The 26,497-nt window shown below is 39.5% G+C and overlaps 1 protein-coding gene across 4 annotated transcripts in view; it reads right to left on the bottom strand.

Annotated features, from left to right (window-relative positions):
• The window catches only part of npnta (nephronectin a), a 55,062-nt gene that overhangs the window by 24,654 nt on the left and 3,911 nt on the right, over nt 1-26,497 (bottom strand). For 2 of the 4 annotated variants that reach the window (XM_058046056.2, XM_058046053.2), the window contains exons 2-4: nt 21,735-21,835; nt 17,114-17,167; nt 11,870-11,962 (exon numbers count right to left, since the gene is read on the bottom strand). In XM_058046056.2, the coding sequence (XP_057902039.2) occupies nt 11,870-11,962; nt 17,114-17,167; nt 21,735-21,835 (248 nt within the window). The remainder of the gene's footprint in view (nt 1-11,869; nt 11,963-17,113; nt 17,168-21,734; nt 21,836-26,497) is intronic. The other 2 variants (XM_058046057.2, XM_058046055.2) reach the window with 1 other exon arrangement.

Raw genomic sequence — 26,497 nt, 5'->3', positions numbered from 1 at the left:
ATTTGCCAATATACTGCAATATTTTTTTTTTCCATAAGGGTAATTCTTCTATTTTCATGTTGAAGCAAAAAAAAAAACAAAAAACTTCTAAAACTGAGTTTGAGTCATGACACCCTTTTTCACGGGAGGTCTTTTTGACTGACTACAGCACAGGTGTAGCTAATAAGCATATAAATCTTCATTCAAGAGGATCGGATTCGTTTTACTGACACTCCTGAAAGGAACGGAGCTGTCATGGCCGCTTATACTTGCTTTGCCTGCCAACCAGGTGAGAAATGATCTCAACACAAGTTCATTTTCTTCTTAATGATTTAACTGAGGAAATGTGACAGTTCCAGTTCATATTTATGCTCCACTACCCCAGAGGTGTCTTTTGCAGGTATTTTGACATCTCGCCGTTGTGTAAAAAAAGCACAGGTGTGACTAATAACCTACATGGATTCCACGCTGCAGGCTCTTGCGGCTTTATGAATGCTCTTTCATTTTGTTTTTACTTTTGTTTTACTTTGTGGGATAGGCTCCAGCTTTCATAATATAGATGGGTGAGTGGTTGCTTTTGCCATTTAGAGAACAAGTAGTCATGAATGTTCATTACGCACTGAAATTAAATGTACAAACCTGCATCTTTTTGGATGAATTTAGTCTTCTCCGTGAATCACCACCTTATCGTGTTGACCTTATGTTGTCTAAGGCTATATGCCCCAGGTAGGGTCTCCCAAGGCAAACAGGTCCCAGGTGACGGAAGAGTGATTCAGAAGACCCTTATGACTAAAACTAAGAGGAGGAACCGTACCTCGCACGGATGTGGGATACCGGGGCCTCACCCTGGAGCCAGGCCCCGAGGAAGGGCTCACAGGTGAGTGCCTGGTGGTCGGGCCTTCACCCATGGGGTGAAGAAGCCCGAAGAAGCCACACGCAAGCATAAGGGTCCCGGTGTGTTGGGTAGTGGTCAAGAGCGGGTGCCTGGGCGACCTGGTCTTTGGCGGCCAAATCTGTTTCTTCCCGGATGCCTCCCTGGTGAGGTGTTCCGGGCATGCCCAGCCGGGAAAAGGCCCCGGGGCAGACCAAGGACACGCTAGAGGGATTATGTCTCACAGCTGGCCTGGGAACTAACGCCTTGGTGTCCTCCCAGTCGAACTGGACGAGGTGGCCGGGGACTGGGAAGTCTGGACTGCTGCCCCCGCGACCCGGACCCGGATAACCGCAGGAAAATGGATAGATAGTTTGAAAGTGCACAAAAATTCCACCACTATTTGACTAAAGTCCATTCCTGTACTGTAAAAACAGTTTTAAAAAATCTATATATTCAAGGCTAAAGGGGGTTAACGATTAAAGGATTGGGGCCATGTCAAAGCTATGTCATTGAACACTACTAATGATGGCTAATTTATGTACAAAATCCTACTAAATTAATTTAAAAATAGTGTGGCATTGTACTACAGTTCACTGTAACACGCTCAAAATATATTTTTCCATGTTTACTTTATATATCTTTCATTTTAAAAAAATCAAAAAAATAAATCCTCCGTCAATCCAAAATTATAAATTAAATTAAATTTTTCCACGTTTACTTTATATATCTTTCATTTTTAAAAAATAAAAAACTAAATCCTCTGTCAATCCAAAATTTAATTAAATTAAATTAAATTAAGGGGGCACGGCGGTCTAGTGGTTAGCGCGCAGACCTCACAGCTAGGAGACCAGGGTTCAATTCCACCCTTGGACATCTGTGTGTGGAGTTTGCATGTTCTCTTGCATGCGTGGATTTTCTCCGGGTACTCCGGTTTCCTCCCACATTCCAAAAACATGCTAGGTTAATTGGCGACTCCAAATTGTCCATAGGTATGAATGTGAGTGTGAATGGTTGTTTGTCTATATGTGCCCTGTGATTGGCTGGCGACCAGTCCAGGGTGTACCCCGCCTCTCGCCCGAAGACAGCTGGGATAGGCTCCAGCACCCCCGCGACCCTCGTGAGGAAAAAAGTGGTAGAAATTAAATTAAATTAAATTAAATTAAATTAAATTAAATTAAATTAAATTAAATTAAATTAAATTAAATTAAATTAAATTAAATTAAATTTTCCAGTAATTATCTATCCATAATTTTTTCTTCCTTATTCTTAGTTTATACATCAATAAACTTTGGTGACTTGCTTTCCCCGCCAGCCAATCACAGGGCACATATAGACAAACAACCATTCACACTCACATTCATACCTATGGACAATTTGGAGTCGCCAATTAACATAAGATTTTTGGAACGTGGGTACATGCAACCTCCACACAGAGATGCCCAACAGCGATTCGAACGCAGGTACTAGAAATAATACCTTGTCATACCTGCATCAGCTATGACAAAACATAGTTGAACTTCAATAGCTTGCACCCAGACTAGACTTTCCAATGCCTGTCATTAATCTTAGCTGTACTCATAAGATTTAGGACTAGTAAAGAATAACATTTCCATGAATTGCATCCTAAAAAAAAAAGCACAATGTGTGGAACATCACTAGAGTTGTTGACAGTATCACGAGTGGATTTATTCACAGCTGAGAAGGTGTGAATGACATTTTCCATTAATTTAAGGGCTTACAGTGTAACTGAAGAACCTTTAAGACTGTTTTTGGCTTCATTTCAGCAGCTTTTCGTATGGAGAAAGCCAATTAGGGGTATGTTCAGTGGGTTCCATGGAGCGTGTAAGAAGAGCTTAGCGTTGAATAGTACGGATGGGATATTTTACTTGGCTGGAGTCACAAAAGACTTAATATTACATCTACGGGGTGAAAACACAACATTGGTCTCCATGACTAGTCTCCATGTTAGTATGGTTCCACAATATGGAATCCCTTTTATCTAGGATACTGTATCATCTTCAAAAATAGATTCCATCACCACAAGAGATCAACTAATGTCATGTGGCAATTTTAAAATGATGTCAACTTCAGCAATGTGGACATATGAATAGTGCTTTGTTGCATTCACTTTGGCATACCTTCTAAATTTAACATAGGTTTAACTTAATTTCAGCAAATGATGAAACAAATGGCGGCACTTTTTCCTCTATTAATAGCAGCTCGGGGTCAGCTAAAGCCTCACAGCATAATAGGTGACTACAGATGGAATTAGGCTTGAATGTGTTGGCCAGCTGTGGAATGCATTCCCTGTCCACACCTCAAACACATCGCGGGTTTTATTTTTAGCCTATGCAGCATCACAGCTAACATATGAGACATAACAGACTAAAAATGCATGGTCACTGATGACCACAGTGATCTTTGTTCTGCACAAAAAAGGACACTAGAGGTCATGTTCAAATCCAAGCTGAAAACACTTCCATTCAAGTGTGCATTTGATGCCGTGGCATGATGATGCCGTTCACTGGACTAACAATGCTGGCCTTTTTCATGCAGACACCCACCGAGTATTGGTCCACTTGTGCAATGAACCGTGTCAGCATGACAACTCATCATTATCTCAACTACCCGAACACTAAGTCAACAATAAATCCACAAGGTATTCAGCAGGGGTCTCAAACACAAATGTGGCCCGCAGGACACTAGTTTGAGGCCCCCGCCTTGATATGAAAGTTTAATGTTAGTGCGGCCCGCGCAAGTTTGATATGGATGCTGTATGGTATCATGTACCCAGAAAAAATTATTACGTTTGATTCATGTTCATGTTAAAGGTTAAATAACTGTTAATAGTTATCCTCCCTATCCGTGTGGAAGTGGTAAGTTTTTGGCTATTTAAGTTTAAAGGAAATAACTTGAAGGCTACCGTTTAGGTCGCTAGCTCTCTAGTTTGCGAGTTAGCATGTGTCACAAGACCCTGCAGTTGCGCAATATGTTGTAAATAAAAAAAGTATAAATGTGACTATAGTCGTGTTTTGTCATGTCTACAGGGCTCTAATAATGCTTTGTTCATTTTAATCTGAAAAAAATAATTTGTCTACCCACCAACTATATGTGGTTTCTTAAGTTTTTATTATTTGCCGTTTTATTATTATTATTATTATATTTATTTATTACTGATTGATTGATTTTCTTTATTCTTGATTTGTTTATTTATTTTATATTACGTTTTATCTGTATTCATTTGTATTTCTTTTTCCTTTTTTGTTTTGTTTTTCGGAAAAATGTATGTAAATTTATGTCATGATTTTAGAAAAATTGTATGTTTTTATGAAATGATTTTGTGACGTGATCTCACCCTTCTCTTCTGTGAATTATCTTGTGTACGAATGCGGCTCTATAAATAAACTTGTCTTGCCTTATTGTGAAACCACAACATTACAATATTATTTTTATTTTGTAATAATGTATTCTTAAAATTGCTAATATTAAGACTTCTAGTAATATTACATTCTCATAATATTTATGCTTTGTTGTCGTAATATAATAATGTAAAACCTTTCATCGCAATATTAATAATACTTCATTGTCATATGTATAGTATATGTATATTTATTGTGGTAAAATGAAAATTGTTCAGTCATAAATATGTCTAAGTCTTGTAAAACTGCGACTTTGTTCTCCTAAAGCGACAACCTTCCCCCCTGTTTAATATTACAACTCTTGTAAATTTACCACCCTTTTATCCCCAAATATTCTGACAATTATTACAACCATATACTTGTCTATTTTATATCCATCATAAAATAAAAATCAATTTATATACACAAACATGCATAAGGCTACGGTTTACTTTCATTGATAAGGAACCAACATTACCTTTTTTAACCTGTGTTAAACTAGCAAAATATATCCAATCTAGTATTTGGCCTATAAACCTTGTAAACATTGATGGCTTTCACTGCTGCATTCAACTGCAGCAATTAGGATCAACAGCGTTTCCCCAAATTGTAAACACCAACAACAGTAAGAAGACCTTTTCCCTGACAAAAAAAAACACCCACCCCCGCTGTGCTTTGTTTTCTGTGGTCACATTTAAGCTGGCCTGCAGTTAATGACATCTTCCTCACAAGCATCCAACCATAACACCTCCCACTTGTGTGCACTCGAAAAAAAAAAACCTCTCATTCTACAGCGTTTGTTTTTTTTTATTAGTACTATCAACTGATCTCATTAGTGTAATCACATGATCGTGATCGTCTATAGGATTACTTTCTAAACACTTCAACTTTATTATCATGGTTTTCTCATAATATACAGCTTTTTTCTGGGGGGGGGGATAACTGGATTCTCAATAATTGACTTTCATTGGACTTCAAAATTATGAATTTATTCTAAAAATATTCCATCTTGATTATCATAATTACAACTTCAGCCTTGCAATATTACATTATTCTCATGATATTACATTTTTCGTCATATATTACAATTCTATTATTGATTCTTAACCTTGATTATGGTAACATTGTAAGTTGATTGGACATGCTTTTGTTGCAAAATTAAGAAATCATTTTCCAAATATTTGGGCTTTATTATCTCACCACTTCATCATACAATTATGATTTCTGTCTGGTAAAAGTTTGACTTGCTTTTCATTCATTCATTCATTTTTTACCGCTTATCCTCACGAGGGTCACGGGGGTGCTGGAGCCTATCCCAGCAGTCTTCGGGCGAAAGGCTGGGTACACCCTGGACTGGTGGCCAGCCAATCACAGGGCACATATAGACAAACAACCATTCACACTCACATTCATACCTATGGACAATTTGGAGTCGCCAATTAACCTAGCATGTTTTTGGAATGTGGGAAGAAACCGGAGTACCCGGAGAAAACCCACGCATGCACGAGAATTGAATCCTGGTCTCCTAGCTGTGAGGTTTACGCGCTAACCACTCGCTCACCGTGCAGCCCTGACTTGCTTTTGTTGTAAAATGATTTAGTTATTTCAAATTTAGCTCGGAATATTACGACTCATTCTCACAATATAACATTTTTCAGTTAAGTTTTGGCTTAATTTTGTCGTAAAATTAAAATAAATTTATTATACAGATATTCTCAGAAAAATCCAATATATAATTGATTTTTTTCATTATATTACGACTATTTTTGTCAAATGACAAATGAATTCTTTTGTAATTGCGACTTATTCTAGTAATATTCTGACTAAATTACAAGCTGATTCTGTCTGTGGTACTGAAAAAACAAAAACTAGCCAAAACGCGCTAACCACTCGCTCGCCGTGCAGCCCTGACTTGCTTTTGTTGTAAAATTATTTAGTTAATTCAAATTTAGCTCGGAATATTACGACTCATTCTCACAATATAACATTTTTCACTTAAGTTTTGACTCAAGTTTTGACTCAAGTTTTGACTCAAGTTTTGACTCAAGTTTTGACTCAAGTTTGTCGTAAAAGTAAAATACATTTATTATACAGATATTCTCAGAAAAATCCATTATATAATTGATTTTTTTCATTATATTACGACTATTTTTGTCAAATGACAATTTAATTTTCTTCTACTTGTGAGTTATTCTAGTAAAATTCTGACTAAATTACAAGCTGATTCTGTCTGTGGTACTGAAAAAACAAAAACTAGCCAAAACACGCTAACCACTCGCTCGCCGTGCAGCCCTGACTTGCTTTTGTTGTAAAATTATTTAGTTAATTCAAATTTAGCTCGGAACATTACGACTCATTCTCACAATATAACATTTTTCACTCAAGTTTTGACTTAATTTTGTCGTAAAACTAAAATAAATTTATTATACAGATATTCTCAAAAAAATCCAATATATAATTGATTTTTTTCATTATATTACGACTATTTTTGTCAAATGACAAATGAATTCTCTTGTACTTGCGAGTTACTCTAGTAATATTCTGACTAAATTACAAGCTGATTCTGTCTGTGGTACTGAAAAAACAAAAACTAGCCAAAAGAAACGGAAATGAGGGATTATTTCAGTGGACTGGAGTGGTGTTCACATGCCAGACGCAGCCTCTGAAGGGAATAGAATAAGACAGCGACAGAGGACAGATGAAAGGAAGAAAGACTATAGAAAACTAGGAAATGGAGGTGGTGGTGGAGGAGGTGGTGGTGGTGGAGAAATAATGCAAATGACGAGAAAACAAGCCTCCTTGAGGTATGCCGTGCTGCATTCCCTACACACCTCAGCAATGGGCTCCTTACAACTTGAGGCATTGCTCTAACGGGCAAAAGAGTGGCGTCCAGGTGGATAATAGCCTTCAAGAAAGCTCAAGACATGCTTTGCATTCATGCTTGCATTCCTCAAGGCTCAGTCTAAACGGACAACCTCAACCCCCCCTCAACAAAGGAGGACATCGACTCCTTGTAAGAACAATCTCACCCTCCGCCACCACTACAGTCGCCATCTGATGGTCCACAGGTTGAATTATAGGAAGGAGACTGGACCACATGGGTGGAGTCAAATAGACTGCCGGCTGTTCTCCTTTTAAAGGTTTTACATTTAAAAAGAGAGAAAGTGGAGGATAAAAAAACAAAAACAAGATTAGAACACCTCTGACCACCGTGCCACATTCCTGAAAAGTAAAGAGGAACATTACGCAGTAAAGAGGATTACACTTGTGGGAAGAAGAGTCTATCTCCGCCCCATTTTCATCCTTTCTCAGCTCCTTCTTTGTGGCTAAAGAAGAATTAGATCACATCCTTTCTTAGCTACTTTTTTTGTCGCTAGATCTTTCATTCAGCGTCATGGTCAGACTGCAAACTATTCAGCGTCAGGAATCACATAAAATTGGTTCATCATATCATAATTTGCCCAGCCAAGTAGGACATTGTCATATACTGATCACATAGTAGCTATAGACGTTTATAAACAGCCATTGCTTTTGCATTTGTTTGTAACTTTTGCAAGAAATATGAAGGATTTTTTTGTAACTTACTGCATTCTGTTCACATTGTATTCCTCCATTTGTGCAAAAAAAAAAGAAACGAGTGTAGTGTCAGTTGTGGAAAAGGGGGGTTGAAAGAAGGCTGGGAAGCCTGCTGTGAAAGAAGAAAGAACCTATGGCCCGATGCCGAAGCTTTGAAGGTATGAGGCAGTTCCTTTAATGTTCCCTTTGTTTGTTTTTATTCGATTTGACAAAACCTCCAATCTGCTATTGCAAAAACATGCGAGCGCTAATGATGACATTAATAATACATCATATGTATAGTATGCTGACTGTCTGTTTAAGCGGGCACTTTTTAGTAACAATATGAAATCCAAAAATATTGATATTGATATATTACCCTCACACTGCTTGCGGTAAGCCACAACATGTCCAACATGATAGGGTGTAAAAAAAACAACAAAAAAAACCCCTCCCTCAATACAATGTGGAAGTGGTACATTTTTGGCTTCTTTCCCACTGAGTTAGAGACACTTTCATTTAGAATACGGCTAACTGAGTTGGTAGCTTGGCTATGCTAGTGGCGGCCGTCTCATATGTCCCTGCAGTGATCCCGTAAGCTACACCTCCTGTAAAAGCATGCCCTGTTTTTCTCGTAAAACTATGAAATCATTCTCAAAATATTTCAACATAATTATTAACTATTCTTGTCAAGTTACATTTGTCTAGAACTTTATTCTTGGAAAATTACAATTTTATTTGCGTATGACTGTAACTAGCAGTAAATAGTACAACATCATTTTGTAAAAGTGCGTATTCTTCTTTGATAAATTTGCATTACTCTCAAAATGTGTATTATATTATTACAATTACACCTCTCACAATAGTCCAACTTTTTTCTTGAAACATTATGACTTTATTTTTGTGAAACTACCCCTCAATTCTTGCGCCACTTGCTTTTTCTTCATCCGACATTATTCCCTAAAATATTTCAATTTGTACTGTAGATTCGCAGTATTCCAAATTTCAGACTACTGTATTACGCAGTTACACGGTTTCTTGTAGTGTTAAGTCATTTTGTTTGTAGTAGTTCTTTTTTTCTAGTTAACTTTGGATTTTGGACTTTGGACTTTTGTTTTGAAAAAGTATAACTTCCTTTCTGGAAATATTTCAACTTTATTATCAGGAGTTTTCTCATAATTTATATATTTTTCTTGTAATATTACATAATTTTCTTATAAAATTGTAAATATGTCAAAAATATGACTTGTTGCGCATCATATATAACAGCATTATTACATAATATTATGAACATGACAACATGATCCTCCTCTTGTTTTTCTTGTGTTGAACACAAGATGAGTTTTAAGTTGAAATATTTCATTTTGCTGCCAATAATTCCTTGGTCATGTAAATACTACCACCATCTTCAATGAAGCAAAATAATAATCAACAGTTTAAACACAGTAAAGGTATAACAAGTGGTGTAAATTACACAGTATCGTATCACAACATTTGTGTTAAACAAGCTGTGACTCTGATCTAATGTTTTGTATTTGAAGACAAAGTGGAGGTCGTGTGATGTTAGCGACAAGCTTCCTCCGGCTAAGTCTTTAAATAGCAGGTCAAGATCACTTTAATTAAAGCCACCTTCCACGTCATTATCATCTTATTAGATGCTCTGCTGCTGCCGGGAGTCACACACAGATTATCACCTTGATGAGTTTATTTACTCAGGCTGATTAAAATCCCAAATCCTCACAGGCATCGGGAGGAGGATCTGTGCAATTTTCCATATCATTATTCCTGACAGCTGTTCCTTTAATCATTCATTTATATGCCATCCCGTTTAGATTATGTACATAGGCAGAGAAGAGGGAGTCAAATAAATAGTAAGATGGGGCTGGCAATAAAAAGGCACGCAAGTCCTGCATAATGGAAAAGGCTAAATGTGACTTTAGACTTTTTGTGTATATTGCAAAAAATGTTCAATTATTATTATTATTTTTATAATAATTAATTCAACTAACATGTTTATATTTTCTAAAATTTAATGTGAGTTTATTATTATTTTACCAAAAACACACATTTTATTAAAGTCAATAATCAGTCATTCTGAGTATGTTTGTCTTAAAAATTAAATATTTGGTCAAAAAACTATTACAAATTAAAATTATTACAAACAAGTCAAAGGGATTTGACAAAATAAAAGTCAATATTTTGGGGGCAATAATAATTTCAATAATATTAAATAGGAATAATTAAATATCAGCAATGCATTCCATAAATACATAAACAGATATAAATAAATAAAGCCATGTGACATCAGTAAAATTAAGTTAAAAATGATAATACACAAAATTTGTAAATAAAGGACTAAAGAATTTTGGGAGAGAGCATTCAGGTATATTATTTTCTTTAAACTACTATTAAATAATGCAATCCTCCCAAATGACCAAAAATAGATATATTTTATTTACAACCGTAAAATGGTAAAGGTGCACCAGTGTTTAAGACAGTGCATTTGTTTTTCTCTCTAAATGTAGAAAGAAAAACAGATTTGTCCATGTATAAAACACAACAGACTATATGCTGTGAGGGCCAAATAATAATATGCCCAGAGAGAGGCTGACATCATTGCAGCACCCCGGCAGGAATAACCAATGAAATGCTTTGCTGGGATTAAATGCACAATGGGAAAGAGGTAAATTTTGGTAAATATTGGTACTTTGCTATTATTTTGGTGACTTTTGAGTGTTAAGTTGGTGTGTGATGAGTTTAGCAGTCTTTGTAAAATAACATTGTGAGTCAGACTGTTTGAGTAATGACCTCCTGCGTTTTCCAACGGGTGACACGCTTGTTGTGAGTTCCCCTATAGCTTGTGATTGGTTCAGAGTTTTTAAAAAAAGTAGTGTTTGTGTTTCAGTGCATTGATGGTCATCCCACCCGCAGAGTCATGTGTCCGTCTTCACCACCCACTTAAAGCAAAAGAATGCATGTCCACTTGTTAGACTAATGCAGGTGCAGCTTCATTTTCACCGCACGCTTTTCATCTGCATTTTGATTTATCCCGCATGGATCCTGCAACGCACTTCCAGATCATCTGATTTAAATGCTATGAGGTTTGACACTTTGACCTTAAATGGCATATTCCGCTGGTAGTGATAAGAAGAGAGCGGTTCCATCGGGGCGACGCACATCAATCGTAAAGCTCAAATCAATGTTTAATGAAGGCAGAATTTAAATGAGCAACTTTAATCTATGGCTTCTGAATAATTAAAATGGCTTCCATAGCATGCGCCACTTCAAAACACCCGAGGTTATCAATGCTGAAAAAAAGCCTTATCCAGAAATGAGGGGGGGAAAAAAAATCTCCAAGTGACACACGGCTGCTTCTTAGGAGGAAATGAAGCGTTCCGATAAGCAGCAGTTGGATCCTTTTACGTCTTACGACAAAGCAGAGACGTCTGGACGAGGCAGACGGGAGCCACCTATACACCCGACACGCACAATGACTCATTTGGAACATTCCGGAAAGGATTTCAACACCTCCCCTCCTCAAGCGAACCCCCTTGCTTTTAATTACACACTATCCTATTCCCGTCTGAGGGCATGAATTCCTCCAAGCTCCGGCGCGGATTTACAGCTAAAGTGGGAGCTTTTCAGCACGAGCAACCTGTCAGTGATGCAGAAACACAACACACAAAAAAACAGCCACTCAGGGGTTGTCTAGTGAGTAATTGAGATGTTATCTTGACGGTAAAGGAAGCGCTCACTCAGTGCTGAGTCAGCTCTTTCGCTGGGTCCTTCACGGGATGAAAACAAAGTTGGGTTCACTTGGTGGCTCTTATGGAGTGGGCCATAACCATTGAGGGACCACATTAGTTTACACGGCCCTTGTGCGGTGTGCTGGCCCGCCACTAGTTAATTTTGACCGCCACAGATTGATTTATGACATATATCCAAATACAAAAAAAAAAACAAAACACACAAACATACACAGACACAATCGTGCTTCCATGTAGTCTAAATCCATGTTGACACTATTTATTGTTTACACTAGTAGCAGCTTCTGAAAGCTCACCTTGATTGCAGGTCTTCCCCGTGTAACCGGCGTGACATTTGCACTTGTTTGGTCCCACGCAGTCTCCGTGTTTACAGCCTGGCTGGCAGAGCGCTAGAAGAGGGGGGAGGAAAAGCGTTTAATGGCACGGCTGCTTCACCAACGAGGCTTTAAAAGTATATAGCTGTAAAGGTAGCAGAATGGTTCATCTTAATCTTTAAGGCTTGTTTATTGTGCTTTGATGAAACTTTAGGAGTATGGTGGTTTGTCACCCGGGTGGGACCGTCGACACCACCTATAAAGGACCCTATAGATTTGTTTCTTTTGGCTTTTTCCTGATTTCGGAGTCGCCACAGCGGATCTTTTGATCCGTGTACTGATTTTGGCTTGAGGACTATTTATTCCGGATGCCGTTCCTGACAAATACCAATGATCTTACCAATATGGAGATGGGCATTTGACTAAATTTCCTACATGGATTATGAAGAAAGTTAACAAATTCCGTACCATACTTAATCAACAGCGCCTCTGCTGGTTGAAGCCAAGTAGTGCACTTCATTTTTGCCTCCATTGACTCAATTCTTAATTCATTGATTTTTATGCCCATTCCAAGGTTGGATTCCTGATGTTTACACTGGCATATTTCCAAAGAGGATTAACTCTTCTAGACCGTAATTACTGTCTGGCTAACAAGATGCGAGTAATGTTTAGAGATGATTGTCAACAGTGTTGTTGTTATTGGGCCCTGGCTGATACATTTCATTAACGGCCTCATTAATTTCTTCCTAACTGAGCGCTGGATTAATTAATGCTGTGGACTGTGGACTGCATCCAATGAATCAAAATATGTTGTAAAATGTATTTGATTTCAGTCGTTCGATTAAGACAGACACCAATTAAAAGGCACGGGAAGTTCTGGCAGTTCATTTTTTTAATTAGAGCACAAACCTGTGTTTTACAATATTGAATAGTCTGATAGTTTTTCACATTTTATGATATACTCAAATTGGGGTTTATGAGCTTTAAATTCACTTTTTGAATTGAACTACTGAAATAAATTAGCATTCAATATTTTTTTATGTTTCAGTATGTTAGTTTTGTTTAATGACTGTGAGCTTAAAATAAAATAAAACATAAAAGGTGAATATTTTAGGTAAATTTTATGTCTAAATGACATATTTGTATATTATTTTATATTTTATTATTATATATTTTTATTTTATTTTTTTGCTGTCCGATGAAATCATATATTTCAATTTTTCTTTCTCTTTCAATTTATTAAAAAATCTACTTGATTTTGAAAAAAAGATGCTTTTCATTCCCCCCACCTGCCCTTAATCAGTGAATTTCTTAGAGTTTTTCAATTCTGAAAAGTTTAAAATTTTTTTTCAAAGCACAATTTCCGGCCCTGCAATCAGTAGTACCTTGGTTAACATTCGCCCTGGTTATCACTTTTTCAGTGAACATCCAAAATATATGCTAAAATGTTGCCTTGGTTTACGTTCGCCCGCCTGGTTAGCGTGTGGCTGTTGTATTTGTGCGGCTTGGTTTGTTCACGCAGCCATCTTGGATCATACTCGGAAGACAAAATCTCATGATCGTCAAACAAACGAACGTCAAAAATTCAAACATCAACAAGGATCTGTCACATGATTTCGGTCAGCTGACATGAAGTAGTGTGTTACCTTCATTTCGTCGTCATTATTTTCTTGATCTTCTCTTTTTGTATATTTCTAATGGTTGCTTGATGCAATGCTAACCAGGGGCAGAACATGAACTGTATATAACAAATGCTATGTATTCTGATTGATTGAAATGTTATTGAATCTATGAACAAAATTGTGTGTAATGACCTTTATTAGCATACTGAACTGAATGTCATGTTCACGGCATTGCTTTTTGAATGTAAAAAAGCCTTACTGTCCAATGACTGCAATGATAGTAAAAAAAAAAAAGGGGGTTTGCCTTCCAAGTCGCAGAAACATTTCTGACAGAAAATAAATGAAAACCACTGCAGTGAGATTGTACAAAAGTGCCGCATCACAGGCCTGACAGTGTCCCCGGTATTCATTTGCGACAACGGCTTTCAATACAACAGGGTGGGAGAAGCAAGTGTCTGGTGGTTAAACTCTTTTGGGTGTTCCCTTTTTCATACTGTAGGTGCCGTCCCGCTAATGTTAGAGCGCTGATACTACTGCTAAAAGTGGAAACTTCTCGCCCCAATCATCAACGTCATTGATGACAATCATTATCATCATCATTAAAAGGCTCGAAGTTGCTAGACGCTTCCTCTCCCAAAGGATCAAGTGTCCGGACTCCAAATATCCAGTGGACCATCAGTTTGTTGTTGGAAACTTGTCTCCCCACTTGTCGGGAACCTCAAATGAAAGAAAGAAGCTTTTGCCGCTAGTTGGATCAGCGGCGAGGAATGCTTGGCTGGGATAAGCTGGATCACAGGCGGCCATCAACGGGACTCCGAGAGTATTTATAAGTGTCGGTCAGACTTGGCAGAAGGATCGGTGCATGGACGGCGGGGTTGATCAACTAAAAATGCCCTCAGCAGCTGGAAGGCCAAAAATAGCAGATAGGATGGTCGGTCCATTAGCAAGGACGAAACATCCAACAACTGACACACTTTGCAAGGTATTTGGCGTGACTGAAGTGACGCCTCCATTTTGATTACACTAAGTGAGCCTGCCATCTATGGAGTAATAAACAATGTTGACACACTTCTAGATGACATGAACAACGGTGATATATAAGTGCTGTTCTGTATGAATCAATCCAGCTATTTTCTACTGTCTAAGGTAGAATCAAGGCCTTAACAGAGGCACATAGGGTGTGACTGTTGGAACAACTGATACGCACTTTTCACTGTTGTGTTGAAACAATTGTTCAACATGTAGTCCATAAGTCACACCAGATGCAAACACTGTGAAAGTGCCCAAGTGCATGGAAGGACAGGCTAAAAAGCCCTTTTTTTACGAAGGGAAATCATTTTGACCGCAATCTCGTCCTTTCGGTCATGACCAAAGTTCACAACCCAAGGTGAAGGTGGGAATATAGATTGATCAGTCCATCCATCTATTTTCCTCCGCTTATCCGGGTCCGGGTCGCGGGGGCAGCAGTCTCAGTAGGGAAACCCAGATTTCCCAGTCCCCGGCCACCTTCTCCTGCTCCACCGGGAAGACACCAAGGCGTTCCCAGGCCAGCTGTGAGACATAATCCCTCCAGCGTGTACTAGGTCTAGGTACTAGGGCCTTTTCCCGGCTGGGCATACCCGGAACACCTCACCAGGGAGGCGTCCGGGAGGCATCTGGACTAGAAAATCTGTCCATGAAAATTGTGAACAGAATCAGTGACAAAGGGCAGCCTTAGCAGAGGCCAATGTTTACCGGAAACAGGCTTGACTTACTACTGGCAATGCAAACCAGACTCCTGCCCCGTTTGTCCAAGGACTGGATAGCACGTAGTAGCGCGCCACCAATCCCGTACTCCCGGAGCACCCCCCAAAGGACGTCACAAGGGACACGGTAGAATGCCTTTTCCAGGTCCACAAAGCACATGTAGACTGGTTGGGCAAACTCCCATGCACCCTCAAGCACCCTCGTGAGGGTGTAGAGCTGGTCCAGTGTTCCACGACCAGGACGAAAACCGCATTGGACCTCATGTGACAAAGGTTCGACCAACGGTCGTACCCTTCTCTTCAGCACCCTGGAATAGACTTTCCCAGGGAGGCTGAGGAGTGTGATCCCCCTATAGTTGGAACACACCCTCCGGTCACCCTTCTTGAAAAGGCGGACCACCACCACCCCAGGTACTGTTCCCGACTTCCATGCAATGTTGAAGAGACGATCAGTTGATCAGTAAATTAATAAAAATTCAACATGACCGTCCAGTAGCATTTGCATAACTGCAGATGCTGTGCTGATCCGCCCGTCAACGTCATACTCCAACCTTGCCTCGCTCGTGAACAAGACTCAGAGATACTTCAACACCTCTACATGGGGCAAGACCTGTCGCCCAACCTCAAGGGTGCAATCCACTCATTTCCAACGAAGAACCATGACCTCAGATTTGGAACTGCTGAGTCTTATCTCAGAAGCTTCTCATTCAGTTGCAAACAACCCCAGTAAACACTGAAGATGTTGGGAAAATACAATAATTAATGTGTACTGAAAATGAAAAATGTCTAAGGCAGGTCTCAAACTCAATTTACTTGGGGGCCACTGGAGCTCTGGTCTGGGTGAGACTGGGCCGCATCAGGTTCCCCCCCCCCCCCCCCCCAAAAAAACACATTTATTAAAAACAAAAAAAATTAAAAAACTTTGGTTCCAATTTTCTACAAGAAAAGCTCTGATAAAACATTCCACTGTTCTCAAATATCTTACTTTTTATTTTTCTACACAAAATAAGATGAAAAATAAATAAACAAATCAAGAATAAAGAAAATCAATCAGTAATAAATAAATAAATATAATAATAATAATGAAACGGCAAATAAAAACTAGACAAATTATTTTTTTCTGATTAAAATTAACAAAGCATTATTAGAGCCCTGTAGACATGACAAAACACGACTATAGTCACATTTACAACATATTGCGCAACTGCAGGGTCTTGAGACACATGCTAACTCGCAAACTAGAGAGCTAGCGACCTAAACGGTAGCCTTCAAGTTATTTCCTTTAAACTTAAATATCCAAAAACTTACCACTTCCACACGGATAGGGAGGATAACTATTAACAGTTATTTAACCTTTAACATGAACATTAATCAAACTTAATAATTTTTTCTGGGTACATGATACCATACAGCATCCATATCAAACTTGCGCGGGCCGCACTAACATTAAACTTTCATATCAAGGTGGGGGCCTCAAACTAGTGTCCTGCGTGCCACATTTGGCCCACGGCCCGCGTGTTTGAGACCCCTGGTCTAAGGTGATGAGGTAATGCTGCGTAAATGGATGCCCTAACCCCATAAAAACAGTTTTCAGTTTTTAACCTAAATCTCCCCACTTTTTTTTTCAGTTTTTAACCTAAATCTCCCCACTCGGATCACAATTACTGCTCAGCGTCATCCAAAACACTTCAACGCTTCCGCTACAGTCAGTCAGGTTGAGAGAGTTTAAGTACCAAGGTTATCGGGGTGACTTTTGATCTATAAATAAGATTCACAGGCTGTGCCACCACACCACCCACAACCGCCCCCCCCTCCCCCAAGTAATGCATGTCCATAAAGCCAGATTGTGTGGAGCTAACCTTGGGGCTTGGGGCACCTTATCCCGACTAGCCTGCGAATTAAGGAGATGGAAGCTGCAAAACAAACGGCCAAACAGGAGCAAGGATGTTGTTAAACACATGAAGATGATGTTAGATAGCCATGCTTCCACAAAACAGTTTGTTCCACTTTGGTATGGAATAAAAACTTCTTTGTGGGTCAGTACCAAAAGGGTGATGCTAGACTGGCTGACAGTGGATTGGTTTCCATACCAAACTTTGGCGAACTGGACTGTTAGTAGAAACATGGCTGTCCTCTCAATATTGTGAGGTCACAAATGCCCTGTTAGTGAGTTTGATGGGTACTGTTAGCAACCCTGTTCATTGGTTAGTTAACGAGAGTGTTAGTTAGCAGTATTACACCACACAGTACACAAAATGACACCACAGATTTCTATGAAGTTTTGTGTATTTCCGCTATTTTCCATTAGTGCTGCCTTCGCCTCCGGTGTTTGCTTACTTCACATCCCCCCTTGAGACTTGGCAGAGCACCTTCATATCACTGTTTTTTTTTAATTAATACACTTTTATACATGTAAAGATTTGTTTTCAGACATTCTTTGCAAGACGTCCTTTGTGTTGATGCATTAGCGGATGTCTGCGCTCTCGCCCGCATCATTTCAATCATTCAAAGGTCACACGATAAGACCCCGCTTAGAGTAAATCTCAACATTTTATTCCTCTTCAAAGCTCCTTAAGCCCATTTCTTCTGCGCTTTTGCTCGAGCAGACACACTTGAACCGATACCTGAGCCACTCCACGCTGGTGAAATAAAGCATGCGATAAGAACACTGCCCACAGATCATTACTACCACTAAAAACACTATCACTTTTCCCACTGCTTTCAAAGCTCAAGTGACCGAGTTGGAAACACAATCGCTGCATTTGTCCAAACAATGAGTGAAAAGTCAGTCAAAGTAAATCCTGGTGTCTGTGGATATGGCTTTGAAAACCAATGCGGGGTCAGTTGCAGACCAAAATGAACCGCATTAAAAATGAATAATATGCTGACACCACCACAAGTCAATATTATTCATCCCTATGTTGGTATTGTGTTGTTTTCTCTAACCCTGTGCGTCTCAAATAGTGGCGCGGGGCAGGACTTTCAAGGTTACCCCAGATCTGCCAACATGTACAAATTTGCTGTACTGAACATTTAACTCTTGCTTCACTGGTCTCTATTTTGTTGCATTTTCCTGGTTACAGTTTAAATGACTATTGTCACTACTAGTCACTTCCTCAATAGTATTTCAAATCGGCGGGGCGTGGAAACATTTCTGTCCCCGAGGGGAACAATAACTGAGACCCACTGCTCTAACCACAGCAGTCGTGGTTGCTTTAAACTGATGTTGTTTAAACTGAGGTGTTCAGGGCACATTGGAGAGGCTATGTCTCTCAAGTGGTCTGGGAACGTGGGTGGGGAGAGGCAAGTCTGGGCTTCCCTGCTTAGGATGCTGTCCCCTTGACGGGATGAATGGATGGTTAAATGGTTATATATACAATGTACAGACAAACTCATATTTATAAATACAGTGAATACATTATACATTTATATACATTAGGGATGTCTAATAATTATTGGGGACGATAATTATCGACCCGGTATCAGCATAAAAATGCGATATCGTTAGATATTGGTATCATGAAAATGGCAAAAAATGCTGTATCCAACACATATGAGAATGTCGGTATGGGTATTGGCTGATATCGGTATCGGCATATCGGTTTTCTGCAAAAAAAATCCAATATTGGACATCATTAATATATAAATATGTTTTCTATCCTTATAGTAGAAGGTAGATTTTTGGGAGTGGGTCATTTTAAAAGTAGCTTGCAGGTTGAAAAGTGTGAGAACCCCCGATTCTGATTGTTTATCTTTCAGCATGGGCTGACCCGAGTTCGATTCCACCCTCGGGCATCTCTATATGGAGTTTGCATGTTCTCCCCGTGCATGCGTGGGTTTTCCGGTTTCCTCCCACATACCAAAAACATGCTAGGTTAATTGGCGCCTCCAAATTGTCCATAAGTATGAATGTGAGTGTGAATGGTTGTTTGTCTATATGTGCCCTGTGATTGGCTGGCGACCAGTCCGGGGTGTACCCCGCCTCTCGCCAGAAGACACCTGGGATAGGCTCCAGCACCCCCGCGAACCTCGTGAGGATAAGCGGTAGAATATGAATGAATCTTTCAGCATTAACGGGGTGAACTTCTTTTTACAAGAGCCCTCACCACTTCTTTAAATACTATGCCACCAGTGCGCATCATATAGGGCGGTTAACGTCTTTTCACATTTCTATGACAGTAAAAAGTGTTAAAATGCTACTTAAAACATTGCATGTTCAACTAATACAGTTGTTACGATGGAGACATTTTCACCCCCAAACAGATTATGGGAAAAAAAGACTTATAAATCTTCGCACTGAATTCAAAAGTATCAGTAAGATGATCCCGATGGTAAGTAGCTTATCATTAAATAAAATGTTTCAGCCTGACAATTTCAAAAGAGCTTGTTTTTTTTACCGCCTAGCCTGATTTTCCTTGCTTGCTGCAGTGATCATCTCGCCTCTAACCCTCTGAATCTTACACCTCGGGATATATATTTATATATCTATATATAATATCATATTATATTATAAAAGAAATAGTGATCCATTAAATTCCGGGAGAAGAGTTGCCACTGTTTGAGAAGCTCACCTAATCTCTTCCATCAGTGCACAGACTCAGCAACACCTGAAAGCAGCTTCTCATGTTCATTCAGGTTTTGTTTTCTCTTATATGGTACTGTGGCTCGATTTATACTGTTTTATGCCCAAACCGTAGCTATTGTATTGTATTGTCAGTGTTTTTTCCAAATATATCGATTTTCACATAATCACTGTATTGTAACATTATTGGCATGGTTAGCAAAATATTGCAATAATGTGATATACCAGGATTAGTTAAATTCAAGCATAATTACAACTATGCTTGTCAGGTTCAAGCTAATGTTGTCTGTAGCTGCAGCTTCACACATACTTGTTGCTAAACTACCATGAGAACAAGCTGTTCTATGCTGTGTTTGGATAAAAAAGGACAATATCATTCTTTGTTTTGGGTGCTGGATGAGGATTAAAACGCAGATTTATCTTGGAAAGACCTTAAATTAATCTGGACCAAAGAATGCAAACTCACTGGGGGTGTCGTGAGTTCAGTACAGCAAATTCTCTTGGCCGGAAGGATCTCTGTCACCATAATTGAGTAAGGAGATGGCCCTCGGCGCAAACAAATCAACAAACTAGATGTTTGCTTGCAGCTTTAGACCACAAGTAGCCTTGTGCGACATATTTCTCATATGAAAGTACAGTACTTACAATTGAAGACTGATTAGAGCTACAAATAATGGAGATGAGCAAGAAAAAAACAAACACACACACACACACACAAACATGCAGAGCCTTGAAGCCTTTAAGACTTTTTCCACCACAGGGAGTCATTTAGACAATTATGCTAAGATAAGAGAAGCTAATGTACTAAGTAAACATACCCTTTATGCTCATTTCCTGTCGTGAAAAAAGGCTTAAAATTAAACCCAGAAACAGCAGCACCCTGCAACCCACCAGCAAGACGCCTTGTTAGCTTTGCATGTTAGCATATTAGCACTAACATTGCTACCTAACATTAACAAAAGTGTCATTCAAAACAAAACAGAGCACCCGAATCCTTTTAAAAGAGCACCAGTATTAATATTACATTAAGTAGATCTTACTTGAAAGTATTAATTCTGAAATTATTCCATATTTTGAGGCACCTGTAAAGTGTTAGCCCGCTAACAACAACTAACACAACACTGTCGCTTCATGACCAACTGTGTCAACACCCATCTTCTCATTGTTATAGGTATGTATCAAATTTATCTTAAATGTCGTCGGGGCAGATAGGGCAAAGGCTGTTAGCCACTAGTTGGCCATTCAAAGCGTGTAGTGAGTGTGACTCGCACAAATAGAGCAAAATATTCAATTCCGCCTTGCAATAAATGGCCTGACCATTATGTTGATCTATATTGCTACATGTGCTAGCTAGCTAAAAAAATATAGCTATTAGTTTGCTTTTATTGTCATTTTTTTTCAATTTTTTGGATATGGTCTGCCTTGGTTAGTGTAAAAAAGGTTTGTATATATTTTCCAGTTAGCATACAATATGGTGTGGCTAATGTAGAATACAGTCTTACACTGTTTTGTATTTTAGTCCATTTAGCCTTTTTTAGGCTTGACTTAGGCCAAGTATAATTTGCTTTGTTTTCTGCTACAAAAATGTATTTGTGCTAACATATTTAGGCATTTTTAGAATAGATTAATTGGATTAATTGTAATTATTTCTTATGGGGAACATTGACGTTAGCATCCGTTTCAGTTACAGCTTGGAATCATTAAAATGTGTTGTAAAATATTTGTTGTGGGTCATAACACTGCAGCAGCATGACAGATTTGACACATTTAAAACATAATAAACATTGCTTTGTAGCGACAGTGCTAATGCTAAAGCCACCCCAGCGCTACCTCACCAGCCCAACCCTGCACCCCTGTTCCCTTCCAACAATGGCAGCAGCAGCAGCAGCAGCACTCACGCTGGCAGTGCCCCCACGACTGGCGTGTCCATCCCCAGCAGCAGTCCACCCTGGTGCCATATCGACACAGCCCGTTGGACGACGCCATCTGCCTTGCCGACCTGCAAACAAGGCCGCATGGTGAGTTCACTGTCAATGAAGTTGTTAGTGTGTTCTATCTCATTATGCAGCTGCTTGGTGTGCATGTTCTTAAACATAACCTGGCTATATGATTGATGACACACTTTTCCGGTGAAATAAACATATTGTCCTTGCAAGAGCAACAGAGAAAGTCAGTTTAAGTGTAAATTAGATTCAGCAACAAAAAGACAATGCCATATGGACAGACAAAAAAAAGCAGCTGGATGGTTTTTTTTTTTTGGTTGTTGTCCTGCATTCCAAGAGGGAGAAACTTCTAGACAAAAGCTTCTTGGCAGACTCACTTGTGGATTACCTTCGTCTTATCTCATCACTGACGTATTGCTAGAGAATTGCTGGGAGAAAATATCCATTTAAGGAAAGTAAATGAAAGCAAGGGAATAGAAGTTTTGTAATGTACTCATAGGAAACAATTTAAGGTCACAATTTCAAAACTACAAAAGCTATGTTTTAAGTCACATTTAAAAAAAAAAAAACAAAAAAAAACTATAGTAGGAAAGCAGGAAGTGAACAAATGTAACAGTTACTGATTGTAAAAGAACCAGGTGGAGGGGTAGGATTTAATAAGCTTTGCTTCTTCCTACTCCTTTTGGACATGTGGAACTGTGAACTGATTATGTGATGCATTCAATTGTAATCTGATGCATGTTCAAATGAAATTCTTTATTCTTTATGAAATAAAACCATTACCATTACATTTTAACAGCTGTACAAAAATTACAAGTTCACTACTCTATAATAAAAAAATTATATTAAAACAATATCCAACGCCATGTAGAAAGATGCAGAGGAAAAATGTGATGATAACCATAGCACATGCAGTTGTCCTGGCAGCTGAGTAGAACATGAGACAATATAACTAATAATAGAAGAGCAAAATGTAAAATGACAGTTAACTCGTTCAATACCAAAGACGACCCAAACGGCCGATCACAACAACATATTTATACGTCTTTTACATTTTGATGCAACTCCCCATTAGTGCATTTCAGCAGAGATAATGTGCATGAAAAAAAAACACATGACAAGAAGGAGGAAGTGACGTGGAGTTTAACATGCAGAAGGTTATAAATTGTAGAAAAATGTAAACACGACGGCATGGTAGAATCGTCTCCCAACCTGAAGGTTGTGGGTTCGATCCTTCATCCTGCCGTAATCATATCAAAGCATCCTTGGTATGTCGGTATCATTATTTAGATATTTGAGATGTCACAAAAGCAAAGCATATTTGTGTCAAAGTGAAAGATATGTTTGAAAAGTGTCACTTTTCACAAAAAACTGTTATTCTCCCTTTTTTAGTCGGATACTGATATTTTCCTGAAACTTACCAATGTTCTACTGCTGATTACTAAAGCAAGGAAAAAGGTAGAAACAAAGATTTTTTTTTCTGAAGAAAGACAAAAGTTGAATCATTCTTTTAGTAGTTTCCATGCTCATATAGCCATAAAATGCAACATTATGTGTGCCTTGAAAGATCAGTCAAAATCATCAAAAATGACCAGTACGAAAGGGGCTGGGATTGAATGGGTTAAGAATGTTTAAATGTTACTTCAAACGTGACCTGTAGAGTTAATAAGGGCTTATTTGTGATGAGTGTACCATTGAAGTCCATGAGAAAAAGTGTGATGACAAACACAGAACAAGAAACAAACCTATTGTCCTGGTTGCTCAGTACAATGAGCCGACAACAATAACAGAATAATAAAACTCGTGCCACAAAGTCAGCTTTGTTCATGCAAAGGCAAGGCAAGTTTATTTATAAGGCACCATTCGTACACAAGGTAATTAAAAATGGAAATACACTCAACAAGCTCTATGGTTAACTTTGTTTAACATCTTTAGTGTTAACAGTAGTATTAAAACTGGGAAGGATTTGCAGTCACTAATGTGATGCTAACTGCGCACATGTAATTTATGTTCATTTTTTATTTTGTTTCATTGTTTGTTGCTTTAAGACCAGGGTTCAATTCCACCCTCGGCCATTTCTATGTGGAGTTTGCATGTTCTCCCTGTGCATGCGTGGGTTTTCTCCGGGTACTGTGGTTTCCTCCCACATTCCAAAAACATGCTAGGTTAATTGGCGACTCCAAATTGTCCATAGGTATGAATGTGAGTGTGAATGGTTGTTTGTCTATATGTGCCCTGTGATTAGCTGGCGACCAGTCCAGGGTGTACCCCGCCTCTCGCCTGAAGACAGCTGGGATAGGCTCCAGCACCCCCCGCAACCCTCGTGAGGATAAGCGGTAGAAAATGAATGAATGAATGTTTGTTGCTTTAAGACCAGAGTTCAATTCCACCCTCGGCCATCTCTGTGTGGAGTTTGCATGTTATCCCTGTGCATGCGTGGGTTTTCTCCGGGTACTCCGGTTTCCTCCCACATTCCAAAAACATGCTAGGTTAATTGGCCACTCCAAATTGTCCATCGGTATGAATGTGAGTGTGAATGGTTGTTTGTCTATATGTGCCCTGTGATTGGCTGGCGACTAGTCCAGGGTGTACCCCGCCTCTCGCCTGAAGACAGCTGGGATAGGCTCCAGCACCCCAGCGACCCTTGTGAGGAAAAGCGGTAGAAAATGAATGAATGAATGAATGAATGAATGTTTGTTGCTTTAGTTGTACTGAGCAGCCAGGACAAGGACAGGTATACCACATTGCGGTGTGGCAATATTTGCCATTTGTGGCTCTAGGGTTACCATCACATTTTCCTGTCTTTGCCATCAAAAAGGCGACACAACAACAGCCAAATTGTACAACATGTAGGAGCGATGTAATTTAAAGGTTACGCTGTACCGTATGATGATAAACAGTGCAGCTTGTCAGTGGCAGACAGTAATCCACCAGCCCCAGTCTCGTCTTTATATAGCTCCTGAAGACAAAAGCTGCTTTGTTGCAGCTAAGTGCGACTGTCACTCACCACGTTTGACATCATCGCCTCCTCTAAGCGTCTAAATGGTAATGCTCGCCCCCACTGCCAATCATCTGGCAGGGGAAACCAAAACCTGAAGGATGCTAAGTGAGGGAGGTGAGGTGGGGGCCATGATGTTTAGATGGTATGACCTCGCATTGCTTGCTAAGGTGCTGCTTTGACATGTCAATTTCTGCTATACTGTCCCAACAGTCCTAGTATGAAGTCGACATTTAGTAGTAGTCGAATTACAAATAAAACTCAACAAGGTTTCTGCTTTTTCTTTGGCTTTTTGTCATTTCACGAGGGACAGTGCAATGACAACTATAGAACAGGAATTCATTCCGTGACATACGTCTGTCCTGGCTGCTCAGTGTACCAAGGCTAACACAAAAACTGACGATGGATGTCCAATATCATAAAAACGGAATATCGAATCATATCGGTATGGGTTTTTCTGCAGATATTGAGACCTCATCCATCTGTGTTGTGCTCCACAGGGCAACAAAGCTTCGCAAGTTTAGTACGTCCACGGTCTGGAATTTTTCCTACTTTTACTTTATGGATTGTAAACAACTATTTATGCTAGGTGCCTTCCTTGAATACAGCTCATATCATACCTTAGGAAGAACCACACTAGAGTCGCTAGGAAATGCTGGAGCCTATCCCAGCTGTCTTTGGCCGAGAGGCGGGGTACACCCCGGTCTGGTCGCCAGCCAATCACAGGGCACATATAGAAAAAAAAACATTCACACTCACATTCATACCTATGGACAATTTGGAGTCGCCAATTAACCTAGCATGTTTTTGGAATGTGGGAGGAAACCGGAGTACCCGGAGAAAACCCACGCATGCACGGGGAGAACATGCAAACTCCACACAGAGATGGTCGAGGGTGGAATTGAACCCTGGTGAGGTCTGCGTGCTAACCACTCGACCGCCATGCAACTCTACACAGTAATCATTTATAATATTTAATATACAGTGATTAACTTTTTTTATGCATAAGCATGAAGTCGAACTGCCTTTAGCAACACTTCAGTGCGACACTGTAGTCGTTAAAGTATGAGGAGCTTATGTAGCTTTATTGTAAATGTCTTTGTGCACAAAGTTTATATTATTTCCTCTTTTTTTGACTTTATGTTCACAAAGTGTCTCAGCCCAAACTTTTTTTTTTGGCAGGGGGCCTCACGCCGCCTCTTAAAGCAACACACCCAGATGATATGATTCTATTGACAGAGTCATTGTCTACCCTTGAAAGCCCAAATGTCCCATTTTCTGACGCCAATGTCACCTGGTGGGAGTCGTGAGCTTATTATTGCAGAGTAGTGGTGTGTGTTGCTCCACCGCTTTTTGGCAAAGACTCACGGTGGTGGTGGACAGATGGGGGGTGGGTTGGTGACAGGACAGGAAATCAACTGTCACCGCTTCCTGGGGTGGAATAAAAAGTGGCAGCATTTGGTAGGGCATGCGCCTGTGTGCGAGAACAAAATGATGTGGGCCGTGAAGGACCCTTCAGGGCCACAAGGATAAGCCTGTTAGGAGCGCTCTCTCCAAAAAGGCAATAAGCGAGGGGGGACCAGGTAATAAATGGCTCTCTCCCCCCCCCGACACCCCATATCACACTCGGGGGATGTTCTCTCAATGAATTCATATCAGACCTGAGTGAGCTTGGAGCTATAAAAAAGAGGCAAATTACGAGCACGCTGACAGGCCTCTC

This window comes from Doryrhamphus excisus, linkage group LG9 (genome assembly GCF_037039965.1).
Source record: "Doryrhamphus excisus strain RoL-2023G ecotype Guam linkage group LG9, RoL_Dexc_Guam_v1.1, whole genome shotgun sequence".
Lineage (NCBI taxonomy): Eukaryota > Metazoa > Chordata > Actinopteri > Syngnathiformes > Syngnathidae > Doryrhamphus > Doryrhamphus excisus.
This window is presented reverse-complemented; position numbering and strand designations above follow the sequence as displayed.